Source organism: Pipistrellus hanaki (genome assembly GCF_964339955.1).
Source record: "Pipistrellus hanaki genome assembly, chromosome: 3".
Classification (NCBI taxonomy): domain Eukaryota; kingdom Metazoa; phylum Chordata; class Mammalia; order Chiroptera; family Vespertilionidae; genus Pipistrellus; species Pipistrellus hanaki.
This window is the reverse complement of record NC_140505.1, coordinates 101,084,009-101,103,419: the sequence shown is the minus strand read 5'-3', so window position 1 is coordinate 101,103,419 and position 19,411 is coordinate 101,084,009. Positions and strand designations below refer to the sequence as shown.

The 19,411-nt window shown below is 38.7% G+C and overlaps 1 protein-coding gene across 2 annotated transcripts in view; it reads right to left on the bottom strand.

Annotated features, from left to right (window-relative positions):
• Nucleotides 1–19,411, bottom strand: part of FLT3 (fms related receptor tyrosine kinase 3) — a 75,703-nt gene that overhangs the window by 40,149 nt on the left and 16,143 nt on the right. Inside the window, exons 2-5 of one of the 2 annotated variants that reach the window (XM_084878679.1) lie at nucleotides 13,644–13,747; nucleotides 6,760–6,962; nucleotides 3,591–3,706; nucleotides 1,114–1,243 (exon numbers count right to left, since the gene is read on the bottom strand). In XM_084878679.1, the coding sequence (XP_084734805.1) occupies nucleotides 1,114–1,243; nucleotides 3,591–3,706; nucleotides 6,760–6,962; nucleotides 13,644–13,747 (553 nt within the window). Of the gene's footprint in view, nucleotides 1–1,113; nucleotides 1,244–3,590; nucleotides 3,707–6,759; nucleotides 6,963–13,643; nucleotides 13,748–19,411 lie in introns of those variants that run through there. The other variant, XM_084878680.1, reaches the window with a different exon arrangement.

Sequence of the window (19,411 nt, the reverse complement as noted above, 5' to 3'; positions counted from 1 at the left end):
TGTTGCTTCTTCTATCCTAAGCCTTGTTTCTCTGTCCTGGGTTTAATAAACATACTCTCAAAATCACCAAGACTCATGTTGTAAAATCTTTGCTGTACAAAGTCAAGAACCCACACACTATTGATCAGCCCTAGGCAGACCCACTCTGGGCCCAGACAATAAGACAACAATAATTTGGGTTCATTGTAGGAATTTTGGAAAATTTTGAGGGGGGAAAAAAGTTTTTAATTACCCAGATTTTTGTGTGTAGCTTTCTAATTTTTTTTTTGTTATCTATGCATACATTACATACCTATCTACAGGTAATCTCTTTTTCTTTCCCATCTAAAATTTGGGATCACATTAATATTATTTCTTTTTCTCCTCTTTAGTCCCATTTTAGAATAAAAGTTGTTTAATAAATTTTAATTAGCTAAAATTGCATAAATTTTTACTTTGTGAAAATTTAGCTACTGCACATTCAAAAAACAAAAGTAAACAGTTATGTGCTACCTACTATCTCCAGGCACAGTTCTTTGTATTTCAAAATTTGCAAATCATTTAATCACCATAGCAATCTTATAAGGAAGTACTGTTACCATCTCTATTCTTCTGATGAGAAAGGAGATTAAGTAACATGCTCAAGGCCACACAGCACACTGTAAGCAAGCCAGGTTCAAACTCAGGCCAGATTCTATGTCCTTAAACAATCAATTTACTAGTAAACTGCTCTCTTCCAGAACAAACATAATAACCACAAATCAAGCATTTATTTCCAGGGAATTTCTTACTTATAAGGAACAATAAACTACAGTCCATACCTTTCTTTTTCCCCAACCAGATACTCAAGGAGCTAACAATCCTGTAACTTAAAGAGCTTTTACTCATGCTGTGCCATGTTCAGGGAGAATCCTGCAGTTTAGTGAGGCAACACAGGAGAGTCCTAAAAGGCCCTTACTAAAACAGCAGCCCCCAGCCCGTCCGTTAAAGTTCATGCTGATCATTCCAAATGCCAAAGTTTCCTGTCACCATGGTGACAAGTTCAACTGTACATCCAGTATGACATCAACTGCGTTGGAAAAAGACCAAATAAGTATAGGAATCATCACAGTTACCTCTATAAACACATCGTACCTGTCACTCTGTAAGTCACGAAACACCCATTCCACAGTTGGTTCTGGAATGCTTTCAGATATGCAGACCAGGGCATCCTCATTTTCCATTTTTCTAAAGTATGGTCTCCTTAATGTGTAAAGCAGTGTATCTAAAGCATCACAAATTATTAACATTTTAATATTAAAAAATTGTATTAGCAGTCCTCTCAAAAAAATTCTATATCATTAAGAAAGGCTAATAGTGCCCGGCAAGTGTGGTTCAGTGGATTGATCATTGTCCCATGCACCAAGAAGTTGTTGGTTCATCAATTTCTGGTCAGAGTATATTCTCAGGTTGTGGGCTTGATCCCCAGTAGGGGGCATGCAGGAGGCAGCTGATCAATGTTTCTCTATCATCAATGTTTCTATTTTCTTTCCCTCTTTCTTTCCCTCTCTAAAAAAAATCAATAAAAACATATTTTTAAAAAAGAAAGGCTTGCCAAAACCGGTTTTAAAAAAAGCATCAGCCAGGACCGGTTTGGCTCAGTGGATAGAGCGTCGGCCTGCGGACTGAAGGGTCGCAGGTTCGATTCTGGCCAAGGGCATGTACCTTGGTTGTGGGCACATCCCCAGTGGGGGGTGTGCAGGAGGCAGCTGGTTGATGTTTCTCTCTCATCGACGTTTCTAACTCTCTGTTCCTCTCAATTCCTCTCTGTGTAAAATAAATAAAATATATTTAACAAAATAAAAAATAAATAAATAAAACAGCCAAAAAAACCCCCCAAAAAAACACATCAGCCTGCGTACTGAAAGGTCCCAGATTTGATTCCGGTCAAGGGCATGTACCTTGGTTGCGGGCACATCCCCAATAGGGGGTGTGCAAGAGGCAACTGATCAATGATTCTCTCATCGATGTTTCTAAATCTCTATCTCTCTTCCTCTCTGTAAAAAATCAATAAAATATATTTTAAAAATAAATAAAAAGAAAAAAAAGAAAGGCTAGGATTTTATAACATAGCAGTGTCTTCTGCTTCAGTCCAAATATATATACCAATATAACCCTCATCAACATAATAAATTCAACTCTAGTAAAAACACCAACTTTAGCTTTATGCTCTTAGCTAGATTTCTTGGGTGTTTTATAAATCCACAGACAAATAAAGATGAGTGAAGGGAGCCCATGTAAAAATACAAATATTGATATAGATAGAAAAAAGAAAACTGGAAATATCAAAGTCTAAAACCCATTCTTATATAGTTTAAGACCCAACTTTCTTCCCATAATTTTATGTAGGCAGAAATACACAAATTTAGAATGCAGAAATATAATAAGACATAAAATTATTATCTTTGCTACTTCATAACTGTAATTTTACTACTATTAATGAATTGTAATGTAAATATCTGTGTTTTCCAATGGTCTCAGGCGACCCTGCTAGTGGTCCCACAGGTTGAGAACCACTGCAGTAGTTCAGTGGAAAGAGCATTGGTTTCAGTGGACAGAGCATTGGCCTACTCATCGAAGGGTGGGGTTCCATTCCCAGTCATGGGCACATAGCTGGCTTGCAGATTCAATCTCCTGCCCACTGCCCCAGTCAGAGCAGAGGCATAAGACAACCAATTAATCTCTCTCTCTCTTTCTCTTTCTCACCTCATTCCCTTCCACTCTTTCTAAAAGATCAATGGACACCCTAGCCAATTTGGTTCAGTGGATAGAGCCTCAAGCTGAGGACTGAAGGGTTGAGAGTTCAGTTCCCACCAAGGACACATACCTGGCTTGCAGGTTCGATTCCTGGCCCTGAACAGGAGGCAACCAATCAATGTGTGGCTCCCACATTGATGTTTATTTCTCTCTGTCTCTCCCCCTCCCTTCCACTCTCTCAGAAAATCAATGGGAAAAATATCCTCAGGTGAGAATAACAAAAGAAGAAGAAGAAGAAGAAGAAGAAGAAGAAGAAGGAGGAGGAGGAGGAGGAGGAGGAGGAGGAGGAGGAGGAGGAGGAGGAGGAGGAGGAGGAAGAAGAAGAAGAAATCTCTTATTCTCTTCCAACCTGAAGCACACAAACTTACTGTCCCACAGAGGAGTCAGGGGTTGGGGAGGGGACAGACAACAGGACCAAAATCAAAGAGCAACAAAGCGTAGTCTTGTCTTTTGAGCTCCTAGGGTCTGATTCAATCAATTTCAGAGTAATAAAAGAATTTTTCAGAACAAATTTTGATTTTACCTAATTTTTGCCTTACAGGCTGATTTTAGAACCTAACACACCATCCCACTGAAAAAAATGGGGGACCTCAATAGAGGCCATCTGGGTTTTTCAGAGCGCTAATTCTGATAGTCCCTGGGTCATGTCAGAGAGTCTCAACAGGCTACATATATGGATGGTCGAAGTGAATTCAATCAATTCAACTCCATGTTGAGGGAAACCTGTACGCTGTGTCTGGAGCAGCCGGGGAAGCTCCTGGGTTGTAAACAATGGCATGGCCTACTGTGAAGTCCTAGTAGCAAGTGGCACTTACTTCTTATACTCACTGTAAACAATATCGTGTAATTGGTTGCTTCACTCTGAATAAAAAGTAGGTATTCTCCAGCTTGGGTTTCTGTCATTTTCAAAATGAACATGGAAACAACGCCTCTAAAAAAGAAGAAAGAGAACTGGTTATTTTGAAAAACGTGTGAAACTAAAAACATAAAATTTCATTCTGAGTCAGAAGGCGCCTCGATGTCTTCCATATTCTGTCTGTGACTGCGGCACGGATGGCTGCTCTGTGGAGAACACGGCTTCTGTCATGTGGCCAACACTTGTTTAACCTCGACTTTTAACCAGTCTCTCACTCTCAAGTAAAGGAATTCCATTCCAGCACCTTCCCTGCATGCTTCCCAACCCCCAAACACACAGGATCTCCCATCCCAAACACACAGGTGCAGTGGTGTGCTCCTGTCGGCAATAGGGTACCACTTCCTTTGACCACACACTCTCCACAGTCATATTGGCCCAGTCACCTGGCCACCGGCCTCAGTTCCCATTTCCAGAACCAGATTACTGTACAAGCAAGATATGCTGAGACTGAAAATAAATAAATCTTTTTGTGCCTCTCTGGATGAGAGAATTCAAGCAAAATCTGACACAAGGCATTTTCCTATAAAGTAATAGTGACGCTGACATAGCACATAGATACGTATAAGGAAGATGTCTCAATGTTTGCATTTTTAACTTTTCAGATATTCAGAGAAGATAAATTTGGCTAGAGGCATTCACTTTAAAGAAACAGTTTTGGTGTGTGTTGGGCAATACCCATTCTCATTAAAGCTTCAAATATTTTCTAGCCGTCTGTTGAGTAATGTTAGATGAAAGAGTCTAAATGTCACTTCCTGACATTTAGACTCTTACTACTCAAAGTATGGTCTTTCCCTGGCAGTGTTTGCATCAGTTGGGAGATGATGGACGTGCAGAATCTCAGGCACCACCTAGACCTCTTGAACCAGAATCCGAATTTTAACAAGATCCCCAGGCCATCCAATGCTCAAAGCTCCAAGCAGCAGATTTCAGGAGTATTTGTGCTGCACTCACATAGACAGCAAATCACCGGCTTGGTATACATTTGATTGGTTTCTGGAGATAGTCTGGTGATGGGCTTTCTCTGAGTCATTCCCTCTTCTCATGTAACTTGTGAAAAAGTTTTGGTATTAAGTTAACTAATGTTAACTAATGTTTTGATATTAAGTTAACTAATCTACAAGACATATTTATGTCTTTGGCTAACAAACAGAGTTGCCTATTTATTCCAAAGAAAAAAAGGCTACTCTCATGGAGTGAAAAGAACCCTACTTTTTTTACTTTTTTTTTTTTTTTTTTTTTTTTTTTTTTTTAATCTCAATCCAACAGGAACTGTTGTGGCATCAAATTTTAATATTTCCAGAACATTTCTTAAAACCAAAATTCTTAATATGAGGGTGTCTCAGTTTAAGCCAAAGATAAAGGTAACTGAAAAACAGAAGTGAGTAATATAGCCTCAAAAGAGGAAAAGAAAATAAATATGTTCCAAGTTTTAGAACCAAACTTCAGAATTATAGCCACTATACTGATAATTAATTGAGTCTGCTTGAATTAAAAAAACAAAAAACAAACAACAACAAAAAAGTAGAAATACTTGGTACAAGTCCATCACAGAGATGTTCCCATACCTCAGTAAGTAGCCTGATACCCCCGTTAGGTCATTTGGGTGCTATTTGCTGTCTTTCTGCTCTGGAAAGATAACACCTCTTCTACAGATCTTGGGCTCCAGAACACCCCCAAGAATAAGAGAGAAAGGCAGCCGAAACTGCTTTGGCTCAGTGGATAGAGCATTGGCCTGCGGACTGAGGGTCCCGGCTTTGATTCTGGTCAAGGGCATGTACCTTGGTTGCGGGCACATCCCCAGGAGGGGGTGTGCAAGAGGCAGCTGATCAATGATTCTCTCTCATCAATGTTTCTAACTCTCTATCCCTTTCTCTTCCTCTCTGTAAAAAATCAATAAAATATATTTTTAAAAAGAGAGAGAGAGAGAGAGAGAGAGGGAGAAAGGCAGCCTTGGAATTATTATTTTTTATTTTAATTTTATTTTTTGAATTATTAAGTGGTCATTTAAATGGCCTTACCCCTTGCTTCCTGAGCCCATTAGGTCTCAGCAAGAGGACAGGGACAACAGGTGACAGCAATCAGGACAGAGTTAGATAAAGGCTTGTTTGTCAATCCACAAATATTGGCTAAAATATTTTTATGTATCATGAGACAAGTGTTCCTCACACACAGATCAATTTCTTTCTAAAACATTTTATGGATATCACATTTCAATAATGCCATACTGTAAAACAAAATAGATAAAATCAAATGTTCTTTCCCCAAGCATTTCTCAGGAAGAAGCTTCTTACTATTTTATCTAGTAAGCTTCTTGACACTTTAATTAGAATGCAATTAAAACTTTCTTTTTATCTTCAAGACAGTTAAGAAACAAGACACCCAAATAGTTTTTTTGCTATCTATCTATATATAAAAGGCTAATATGCAAAGTGTTCCCACAGGAGTTTGAGTAGGAGACCAGGAGTTCGATCGCTCACTATGACATGTGCTGACCACCATGTCTCTGACATGACCCAGGGACTATCAGAATTAGCGCTCTGAAAAACCCAGATGGCCTCTATTGAGGTCCCCCATTTTTTTCAGTGGGATGGTGTGTTAGGTTCTAAAATCAGCCTGTAAGGCAAAAATTAGGTAAAATCAAAATTTGTTCTGAAAAATTCTTTTATTACTCTGAAATTGATTGAATCGATTATATAATTTTTAAAATTAATAGACTTTTTAGAGTAATGTTAGATTTACAGAAAAACTGAGCAAAAAGTAAAAAGAAATTCTATGTACATTCTTCCTTCCCAGTTTGCTACAACTGATGAACCAATATTTATATTAACTAAAGTTTATAGTTTACATTAGGTTTCAATTTTTGTGTTGTATATCCTATGAGTTTTGACAAATATATAATATCATCTATCTATGCCCAGTAGATGTTTAGTTCATTATTTCACTGGAGATAAGAGTTACAATGGACATGTACAGAAATTTGAAGATAAACTCTAAATGAAGCAAAACATATCTTTATAGCAGCAAAAAAAGTATTCCTCCAAATATCCTTATCCACCTCCATCCCTTACCTGTTCTGTAAATCAAAGTGTGGCTGGCAATTCAGGGAGCTGTGTTTAAAGACCCAGAGACAGGAAATGTTCCCCGGGGTTGTGAGCAGCACTTGCAGTGTGATGGATGCAGATACATCTACTTCTACCCTGGCCGCCTCATAGACTGCCTCTGCACTCTCAGGCCTTAAGGCACAGCCAAGGTCTTCTGGGGATTCTGATTCCTGTGAAACATACAAAACAACGTGAACTTACTACAAGTGTATATGTAACGCTGCCTCTTAGTTGGAACATTTTCCAAATACATACATGTTAATGTACTGCATCATTGAGAACATATCACTGACTGAAAAATCCCATTAATTATAATTATCTTTTAAAAAGGTAGATAACTTTAGACTGCATTTCTAAAATGTTTTACAGGCTGTTATGGGTTGAATCGTGCCATCCCACGACCCCCGAATTCATATGTTGAAGTCCTAACCCCCAGTACCTCCAAAGTGACTTTATTTTTCAATAGTCTTTACAGAATTAATCAAGTTAAAATGAGGCCATTAGGAGGTCTCTAATACAATATGATTGGTATACTTATAAAAAGAGGAAGTTTGGAGATATTTTAGTGATGGGCGAAAATATCTCCAAATAACACAGGGAGAATGCCATGTTAACAGGAAGAGGGTAACCATAGGCCAGGGAGCGAGGCCTGGAACTGTTCCTTCCCTCACAACCTCAGAGAGAACCAACCCCGCTGACATCTAGATTTCAGACTTCTAAACTCCAGAACTATGAAACAATGAATTTATGTTGTTTAAGTCACCTAGCCTATGATACTTAGTTATGACAGCTCTAGCAAATTAATATACAGACAATAATCACAAAATCTGTAATACATAGGTAAATGCTTTTGTGATTCTTGGTATGCAGATACAAATCTACATAGTAAATTGTTATTTGTGTTAGAGGGAATTTAAAAACCAAAATATTTTCTGGGCAGATATTCCCCATAGGCTCAATGCCACCACCACATTGGCCTGCTTCAAAAACTGGAGATATACTGAGAGGAGGGTGTGGTAGAAAATTCTAATGCGAGAACCTTCACCTCCTACCCCCTAACATGTAGTATATAGTGAGTGCACACACGTGTGTGCAAACACAAAAGCTTCTTCAGGTGAGAAGCAAGGTAGCTCTTCTGTTATTGACCATAAGTCATATTTCTGATTTTATTTGTTCATTTATTCAGTTAGTATCAGATAAGTTCATTTAATCAGTATCTGATAAGTGCTAGACCATCTGCCAGACACTATAAATCTAGAAAGAAAAGACACTCATCTTATCCTTGAAGTTTTGAGTCTAGTATTAAGAAGTAAGTAAAACTGGTGAAACCGATTTGGCTCAGTGGATAGAGTGTCGGCCTGCAGACTAAAGGGTCCCAGGTTCCATTCCGGTCAAGGACATGTACCTTGGTTGCGGGCACATCCCCAGTGGGGCGTGTGCAAGAGGCAGCTGATCAATGATTCTCTCTCATTGATGTTTCTAACTCTCTATCCCTCTCTCTTCCTCTCTGTAAAAAAATCAATAAAATATATTTAAAAAAAAAAAAAAGAAGTAAGTAAAACTGAAATAAAATGTGACCCATAAAAAGGCATCAATTACTTTGACAGGCAAATTCAGAGGAGGGACAAGCAACTTCCAAGTTGGGTGCTGGGCATGCCTCACTGAATCCAGCAGCGAAGCTGGATCTTAAAAGATGGGCATAGGCCAGGCTGGCGTGGCTCGCTGTTTGAGTGTCAACCTATGAACCAGGAGGTCACAATTTAATTCCCAGTCAGGGCAGGTTGCAGGCTCCATGACCAGTGTGGGATGTGCAGGAGGCAGCCAATCAAAGATTCTCTCTCATCATTGGTGTTCCTATCTCTCGCTCTCTCTCCCTTCCTCTCTGAAATAAAAAAAAATAAAATAAAAAAATATTTTTAAAAAATATCCTTAGGTGAGGATTAACAACCTCTCTCTCTCTCTCTCTCTCTCTCTCTCTCTCACACACACACACACACACACACATTGAATGACCAGATTATTATGATCTCTGAATGCATAATAATAATCTGGCCACTCAGTATATATATATTGAGAGGAGGTCCATGCACTGGGCCTCTGATATATATTAGAATTCATGCATAGGAGGGGACATGGGCAGTTGGCCAACCTGCCTGCTGGTCAAACACCTGGTCAAGGGGAGAACTCACATATTAGCCTTTTATTATATAGGATATACACTGAGTGGCCAGATTATTATGTGTTCAGTGATCATAATAATCTGGCCACTCAGTGTTATATATAGTTTGTTATATAAGAAATACCCTGAGTGGTCAGATTATTAATATATATATATATATATATATATATATATATATATATATATATATATATTCATATATAAAATAAGGGAATATAAAAAAAAAATATAGCCCTGGATGGTTTGGCTCAGTGGATAGAGCATTGGCCCACAGACTGAAGGGTCCCAGGTTCAATTCTGGTCAAGGACATGCACCTCAGTTGCAGGCTTGATCCCCAGCCCTGGTCAGGGTGTGTGCAGGAGGCAACCAGTCAATGTGTCTCTCTCACATTGATGTTTTTATCTCTGTCTCTCCCTTCCCTTCCACTCTCTCTAAAAATCAATGGGAAAATATCCTTGGGTGAGGATTAACAATAACAACAACAACAAAATGCACATGTATCTGCTCATTTGTACACAAGAAATACAGGAATAGTATCCAAAACCTAAAGGGATTGGTTAAGTACAAGAGGTAAGTAGAAGGATGGAAACTTGGTAATAGTAATGAGAAGAAAGTGATACCTCTTGCATACTTTAAAAAAATTTTTGATTGATTTTAGAGATAGAGGAAGGGGGGGGGGAAGGAGAGAGAGAGAGAGAGAGAGAGAGAGAGAGAGAGAGAGAGAGAGAGAGAGAGAGAGAGAGAAACATTGATTTGTTGTTCCACTTATTTATGCATTCATTTGTTGTTTCTTGTATGTACCCTAACTGGGGATTGAACCTGCAACCTTGGTGTATTGGGACGATGCTCTAACCAACCAAGCTACCTAGCCAGGACTGAGTATACCTTTTTAAAAATATATTTTATTGTTTTTTCTTATAGAGAGGAAGGGAGAGAGATAGTTAGAAACATCGATGAGAGAGAAACATAAATCAGCTGCCTCCTGTACACCCCCAACTGGGGATGTGCCTGCAACCAAGGTACATGCCCTTGACCGGAATCGAACCTGGGACCCTTTAGTCTGCAGGTGGATGCTCTATCCACTGAGCCAAACCAGTTTTAGCTGAGTATACCTTTTTATATTGCTTTGGCTTTTAGGATTATATCATGTTGCATATACTTAAAAAATAAATAATTAAAACCAACTGGGATATGGGAGGAACTCAAAATGGGATGCAAACCAAATGAACTTAATGTCTAACAAATAACATAACCATAGTGAAGGTGGTAAAAAAAAAAAAAAAAAAAAAAAAAAAAAAAAAAAGTAAAGGACTCAGAGAAATAATACTTTGGATACAATAAGGTTAAAAAAATAATTATATCACAACAATAGAATTCTACTTATTTGTCTTGTTTCTCACTGGGATGTGGGCTAACAATTCTGAAACCACTATGCTAGAATGAAATATATAAGTAAATTATAGATAATGAGAGCCAGGTTTCCTACTGTCAGAGAGAGAAATACTAGTAAGAAAAGAGGGAAAGTTAGAATAAAACCTTTGGTGCCAAATTAAAATCAGAGTTATCATATTGAACGTACTATAATGGATGGAGATGATGATGATGATAGATAGAGAGATAGATAGATAGATAGATAGATAGACAGACAGACAGATGACAGACAGATGCAGAGATGATAGAGAGCAATATAGTGAGTGTGTGTGTGTGTGTGTGTGTGTGTGTGTGTATGTCTGTGTGTGTGTGTGTTGTGGGGGTTAATACACATACATACATTCCTAGCTTTGCTTACTGAGAGGGCCTAGAAGCAATGACATCCAGTAGCAATGAGCACATCCAGCTCTAAGATCTTAGTTTCTAAATACTGTTCTCCAAGAAACCAGTGCTCTTAGGAGAAGTGATTAATTCCAGGGCTGAGGTGAGAAAAATACAAGATGAGCCTGAACTACATTATAATGGCAAGAAGTAAGTGTTTGAAAAAAGACAGGGACATGTTAAAGGAACACAGGAGCCAATCTGAAGTAGCTCCCAATGCTGGAACCATTTGCACAGCAAAATAAAAGTGACAGTTCTGGCTTATAACCACAGAATCAAATAATGTCTGTGAGGCCATACTGATAAATAATTGAATAAATAAATAAAACAGAGAGAAGAGACAGCTCTTCCTCACAAAAGAATGCCAATTTCCTTCATTTCCTCTAAATGTAGAGGGAGTGAGGGAAAAGGAACAATCACCATTAGGCAAACATCACAGAAATAACTTTGCAGTCAAAGTCCAGTAATGGAAGCTAAAACCAGCAGGTGAGAATTGGAAGAGAAAAGTGATATTTGTATCTCCCCCAAAATATTTATTAATTACAAAGGAAAAATAGTAAGTTGCAGTGGAGAACCCAGCACACAGCAACTTAATCTTCAAGCAGAAATGAAGAATGATGAAAATATTCTGATTTTAAACAACAATTAAGTAGACTGTGGGCACAGTAAAATCATCTTAATTTGGGTCCAGGGTATACAGTTAATATAGCTAAAGGCTGTAGAAGATTATTTATTAGGTTTTCATGGACAAATTTTCCTACTAATGAATGCACGGTTATTCAAAACACTCCTGGAGTATAAAATTTCCAGAGAGATATTTCATTTGAAAACTGTAAACTGTGGAAGAAATTTTAAAAATCTTTTTCAAAACCTTTTTTAGCCTGGCCAGTGTGGCTCAGTGTTTGAGCATCAACCTATGAACCAGGAGGTCATGGTTTGATTCCTGGTCAGGACACATGCCTAGGTTGCAGGCTCAATCCCCAGTGTGGGGTGTGCAGAAGGCAGCCAATCAATGATTCTCTCTCATCATTGATGTTTCTATTTCTCTCTCCCTCTGAAATTAAAAAAAATATTTTTTAACTTAAAAAAAAAAGCCACAGAAACCCTGATAATCCACTTAACATTGAAGTGTGAAAATACCCAAACACAGCAGCTGCAGCTTCAGCTTCAAGGAGATGAATGTGCATGATGAGGAATGCTCACCTTTGCCACAATTAGAAGTCCTATGGTTATTTATCTAATGGATCTTAAAATAATCCTGAATATTGATTAAAAATATAATTTATACTACTTGAAAAAATAATGATACAAGACTTAATACTAGGAACCAAAACTAATCATCAATTTTTTAAAGATTGTGTTTTATAAGAAAGCACTTAAATGTGTGCAATTATTTTCTTATGTTGAAAAGACACTGAACCCTGGCTGGGTAGCTCAGTTGGTTAGAGCATTGTCCCAATACGCCAAGGTTGTGTGTTTGATCCCCAGTCAGGTGACATACAAGAATCAATCAATGAATGCATAAATAACTGGAACAACAAACCAATGCTTCTGTTTTTCTCTCTCTCCCACACACCTTCCTCTTTCTCTACATCAATTTTAAAAAATTTAAAGACACTAAAAATTCAAAACATTATAGAAATAATATTTAGTTTTTCATGCTGAAATACTATGTATGCAAATACATATTAATATGCCAATGTGTTATTATACCAATAGTGATTAACAAATTTAAACCAAACATGCTTCTGGCATCAAAAAATCATGCATTAAATTAGGTGTTATCATTCATGTAGAATGTTGTCATTAAAACTTATTCATACTGATTTTAATATTTGAGAATATTTCTAATATCTTTATTTGGGGGAACATGGGTTATCATGTCATGTGTTTATGTGTTATACCTATGCAAAAGAAAATAGTGAGTATATATTTATATAAATCCTTAACGGAAAATGTCCATGAAGTTGGCTAATTTAGGTTTACTCTTCATTGTACACAGGCTTCCAATATTCTCAGTTCACTATTGTTTAAGCTTCCTTTATTTATGTAAATACTCAGGCTATGTCAGATGAACAGCAAGGAGAAGAGTAATGAAAATCAAGGTTGGAAGCTGAAGGAGTCAGAGCCAGATTATGGAGCAGTTTGCATGTCAGCTTAAGTAGGTCAGTGAAGGTCTCAAGGCCAGCAGTAAAGGCTTGGAGTTGTGCTTCCAGAAGAACAGCCTGAGAGCCCATATGAGCTGAGCTGCAGAAGGAAGAAGCTACACAAGATATTATTGTTGATTTTGATGGAGTTAATGAGGGATTGAATTAGGGAAGTGACAGTGAGACTAGGGACTCTGAGGTGATTATGTGAGAACTAGTCAAAAAAGGAAATTGATGAGACTTGGTACGGAGCACATATGAAGGCAAAGGAGAGTAAGTACTCAAAAATGACACTAAGCTTTCAAGCCTGGGAACAAGACAGGGCCATAAACAGAAATCAATTAATATAAGAATGGGAACAGGTTTGAGGAAATAGAACTGGAATTAATTATGGATATAAATATTAATGAGAAAATGGACAACATCTATCTATTGCCAGGAGGTAGTTAGAAATTGGGGACTCGGGCTGTGAGAGAAGTCTGGATGCTCTCTAACAAGAAAGTGAGATGCCCTTACTTCTTCCTTGAAACTAAACTCAAAGAGAATTTGACTTTTAATGGAGTGGAGTGCCGGGTAGCAATGAGTACAGATGCTTATATGTACCAGATATGAGTACATAATATATTTAAAAACATAAAAAGAAAAGCCCATATAATCATGGTAGGTTTCAATAGAAAATATAATTAAACTTATACTATTAATATTAACTTACCGTGGGATATGATGAATCATTGTTCTTATGATTGATTAAAACACACTTGATCACAGGCAAATCTTGATTTGTAACAGTCTCAAATATCATTGCTGAAAAAACAACTGTAAGACAAAATAAAAACAGTGATATTGATACATGTACATCTTTAAAAGAAAACACATATTCATCTTGCAACAAAACCAATGTCATTGTGGAAAAGTGGCCAGCAGGAAATATAATTTCATAAAGGGTGTGTCTTCCTAGAAATCAGGAGCAGCGATACTTAGAGCAGTGCTGTTCACCAGAAGGCTCTGCAGAGACGGAGATACTCTTCCCCTGTGCTGCTCCACATGGTAGTCATTAGCTACATGTAACTACTAAGCATTTGAAATGAAGCTAGTGCAATTACAGAGGTGATCATTGGTATACAAGCCATTTCTTCTTCTATATCGATGGTTGTAGAATCTTCTCTTGGTACATTAAAATTTTCAAAATTATGTGATTTTTTTCATCATCTATTTCCATCCATGGTGTTAGATACTCAGTAGGCCTTTTCAATCTAGAAATTCATTGTCTTCTCTGGAGGAGTTTTCTTGAATTATTTGATTCCTTCTCTCTCTCTCTTTCACATTTTATTCTCCTATTATTGAGATGTTTTCCCCAAATGAGTGATGATCCTTGATAGAGTGCTCATATATAAAATGAAGCACAAAAAGATCATATAAGCTCTGTGCACATGGTTTGACCTGCTGCCTGATCTCCTCTGTATGGTTATCTTTAAGTTTTCTCACGGGCTGGCCAGATTCCCCAGAGAGACTTTTCTCTCGCTTGTCTGCTGCCCATATTGTGGGACTGGAGCTGGTGCCCATGTCAAGGGTCCTGAAGTGAAAATCAATCATAAAATCAGGTTGCTTTCAGCTTTCTCCACCCCACCTTATGATTCAGCTTTCTTCATGTGCTTTAAAGCTCTCAAAATTTTATTTTCTGCTTCCCCATTATCTTTGTCCTTATTCTTTATGTCTTAATTTTATTTAAGGTCATTTAGTGGACAGGAGGTAAATGTATGTGTTCAGCCACCTTCTTACCTTGTAATCTGCTTTAAAATGTCAGTATTACAGCTATAGAAATACATATTAAGGCACATTCACTGGTTTATTTTATTCTGTCTTTATTATTTCACTAGAGGCCTGTGCACAAAATTCATGCTCTTGGGGGGGGGGGGGGTCCCCTCAGCCCAGCCTGCACCCTCTCGCAGTCTGGGACCCCTCGAGGGATGTCTGCCTGCCTACTTAAGGACCAATCCCTGTGGGGCCCTAAGCAGGCAGGCAAACATCCCCCTTGCAGTCCCAGGCTCTCGCAATCCAGGACCACTCGCTCCTTACTGCTTGCCTGCAGCAAAGGTGGGAGAGGCTCCTGCCAGCACTGCTGTACTTGCCAGCCTTGAGCCCAGTTTCTGACTGAGCAGCGCTCCCCCTGTGGGAACACATTGACCACCAGGAGGCAGCTCCTGCATTGAGCGTCTGCTCCCTTTGGTCAGTGAGCATCATAGCGACTGGTCATTGTACAGTATGGTCGATTTACATATTACGGCTTTACTATATGGGATTACTTGCTTAAGTCACATTACACCAATGCTAGTAGAACTATAAGTGAAAATTCACTCTAAATTCTTATATTCTAACAAATAAACAATTTTCATTTCTCTAGAACTTTTGCCATCTATATATATATAGTCTTCAATTAATTGTAGACAGAAATCCTCTTATATACCAATTTGAATACAATATAAGCATTTCTTAGGATGCTACATATAAATGATTTGCATTCTTTTAGGGATATAAAATGACCCAGCCATTCTCTTATTTATTACACCTTCTCTTGCTTATTACACATTTGACCATTTTCCCCTTGTCTTTTAAAATACTTCACTAAAAGATTTGCAAGATGGCAGCTGGCAAGACAGTGGTGAGGGAGAGGTTGTGAGTGAGGGAGGGAGCGAAAGGGGTGTGTGTGCCTGTGTGAGTGAGGGCCAGTTAGATTCTTTAGGAGTATTAGGGGCTGACAGACCAGGCTCTCCTGGATGAAGAGCCCCTGCCACTATTACAGGCACTCCCAAGACTGCGGGCTTGGGCCATCTTGGAGGGAAGAGAGGCCTCCACTAGGAACCCAGCCTTGCCTCCACCAAGACCGGCCTTCGACACTGCCCAGGACCCTGAAGCCACTCCAGCCAAAGTCATACAGCCTTTCCCATAGACCTGCAGCAGTGGCAGGGGCTCCTCACCCAGGATGTCCACCTCCAAAGGCTCATGGCTCCCTCTGCAAAAACCACAACTCCCCGCTCCCCGGCGGCCAACATCTGTCACTGTAGTAGCTCAGCTCCAGCATGCGGGCCCCGTGAACGCACCTCCCCAGCAGGCGGCTCCTGGGACCCTCTATGAGCCACCACTAGGCATGTGCCTCTCCAACCAAAGGCACACAACTCCCTCAAGAGAAACCACAATTCCCCATTCCCTGGTGGCCAACATCTATATACTGCAGTGAGCTACTAAGGGCTTGCATACCAAGACAAGGTCATGCTATTTCAGCCATAGACTCTGAGATTCCCACATCCCCAGACGTTGGCTCCCTCATGATTCACAGAGTGAAATCACCACTCCCTCATCCACGGACTACAGGACAGCTGCCTCCTACTGTCACGGGCTCCAAGACCTTCATAGTGATTTGCAGAGTGACACTACCCCAGCAAGAGTCACACAACACTGCCAGAGTTAAACTACCTGAGCCTCAGGCCCTGAGACCACTTTCTTCCAGGTCATGAACTCCAGGATCTCACAGTGAGTGCACACCACTGAGACTTCAGGCAACCCTTTCCATAAGAGCTGAAACCACAGCACATCCACAAAAGCTTGCATGATGAGGCCGAGGATAATTCACATTGTCAGACAACCAATAACAAGATTTCATCCACAAACAAGAAACTAACATTCAAGACCCAACTACATCAGGAGAACCCAAATAACTCAAGTAGGGGACTACACTAGAACACCAAGCTCAGTAGATCTGAGAGACTGCACCACTAGGTCCACAAAATCACCAACTACATAGGACAACCTCAAAAAAACCCCCAAAAAACCTGGGTAACAAAGCAGTTGGATATAAGACACAGAAATAATTAAAACATTACAGAAAAAATGAGGAGACAAAGAAACAATCCCCAAGTAAAAGAAAAAGAGGAATCACCGGAAAAGGAAATAAATGAAATGATGGCAAATAATTTGTCATCGAAAGAATTCAGAGTAACGGTTATATGGATGCTCTGGATGACAAATGCATACAACTCAATGAGAATTATAATGAGCTGAATGAGAATTTCACCAGCATAAAAAGAAATCAAGTGGAAATGAAGAATGACATAGCTTCAATAAAGAACACAATAGCCAAAATCGGTTTGGCTCAGTGGATAGAGCGTCGGCCTGCGAACTGAAGGGTCCCAGGTTTGATTCCGGTCAAGGACATGTACCTTGGTTGCGGGCACATCCCCAGTAGGGGGTGTGCAAGAGGCAGCTGATCAATGATTCTCTCTCATTGATGTTTCTAACTCTCTATCCCTCTCTCTTCCTCTCTGTAAAAAAATCAATAAAAATATATTTAAAAAATAAAAAATAAAGAACACAATGGAAGGTTTCAACAATAGACTAGAATAAGCTGAGGACTATATCAGTGAATTCGAAGACAAGGTAGTAAAAAACACCCATACAGAGCAGTAACTGGAAAAAAAATTTAAAAACCAGGAGTGCCTAAGGGAGCTTTGGGACAACACAAAACAAAACAACATCCACATAATAGGGGCTCCAGAAGGAGAGAAAACAAAGCAAGGAATAGAAAATCTGAAGAAATAATGACAGAAAACTTCCCTGATTTGGGGAAGAAAAAAGTCACACAAGTCCAAGAAGCACACTAGTCCCCAAAAAGATGAAAGACCCAAAAAGACCCACAACTAGACACATCATAATTAAATTGGCAAACAAAAGTGACAAAGTATATTAAAGTTTGCCAGAGAGAGACTGGAAGTTACATACAAGGGATCTCCCATTACACTATCAACTGATTTCTCAACAGAAACACATCAGGCCAGAAGGGAATGGAATAAAGTGATAAAAAGCAAGGGTCTGAATTCAAGAATACTATACCCAACAAGGCTATCATTCAAAATTGAAGGTGAAATCAGGAGCTTCACAAACAAAAAAAGGCTAAGGGAGTTTATCACCACCCAGCCAGCATGCAAGAAATGCAAAAGAGACTGCTGTAAAAAGAAGAAGTAGAAAGGGAAGAAGGAACACAGATATAAAGAGTAAAAATGGCTACAAACAAGTACCTTTCAATAATAAGCTTAAATGTAAATGGACTAAGTGTTCCAATCAAAAGACATCGGGTAGCTGAATTAATAAGAAAATATGACCCATACATTTCTGTCTACAAGAGACTCACCTCAGAACAAAGGACTCACACAGATTGATAGTGAAGGGATGGGAATTTTTTTTTTCTTCAGGAAAATGGAAATGAAAATAAAAAGTGGGGTAGCAGCCGACACCAGTTTGGCTCAGTGGATAGAGTGTCGGCCTTCGGATTGAAGGGTCTCAGGTTCGATTCTGGTCAAGGGCATGTACCTAGGTTGCTGGCACACCCCCACTGCAGGGTGTGCAGGAGGCAGCTGATCAATGTCTCTCTCTCATCGATGTTTCTAATTCTCTATCCCTCTATCTTCCTCTCTGTAAAAAATCAATAAAAATAAAATAAAAAAAAGGTGGGGTAGCAATACTTATATCTGAAAAAAAATAGACATTAAAGTGATGAGGGTCACTTCATAATACTGAAGGGAGCAGTTCAACAAGAAGATATAACACTGGTAAACATATATGCACACAATACAGGAGCACCCAAATACATTAAAAACAAACAAACAAAAAAAAACTTCTGGAAGATATCAAGGAAGAGAGCAACAGCAATTCAGTCATAGCAGGGGACCTTAATACTCCATTGACACCACTGGATAAATCCTCTAAACAAAAAAACAACGAAGAAACAGCAACGCTAAATACATCACTGGATCAGGTGGAATTAATTGACATCCTCAGAACATTTCGTCCCAAAGCAACAGATTATACATTCTTCTCAAGTACACCAGGGAATTTTAAAAGATAGACCACATATTGGGACACAGGCAAAGTCTCTTCAAATTCAAGAATATAGAAATCATATCAAGCATCTTCTCAGATCAAAATGGCATAAAATTAGAAATCAACTACAAGAAAAACAATGAAAAAAAATCAAGCACTTGGAGGCTGAATGCATGCTATTAAACAATGATTGGCTTACCAAAGACATCAAAGAAAAAAATAAAAAGCTTCATGGCAACAAACAACAATGAAAGCACAACAATCCAAAATCTATGGGACACAGTGAAAGCAGTCCTGAGAGGGAAGTTCATAGCTCTACAGGCATACCTCAAAAATCAAAAACAAAAAAGGTAATTAATCATCTAATCCTGTAACTTAAAGAATTAGAAAGAGAGCAATAAGAAAAGCTCAGAGTTATCAGAAGGAAGAAACTCATACAGATCAGAGTGAAAATAAATGACACAGAGACAAAAAAAAAAAAAAAAAAAAAAAAAAAAAAAAGATCAATAAAACCAAGAGCTGGTTTTTGAAAGGCTAAACAAAGTTGATGAACATCTAGCCAGGCTCACCAAGAAATAAAGAGAAAGGACCCATATAAACAAAATCAGA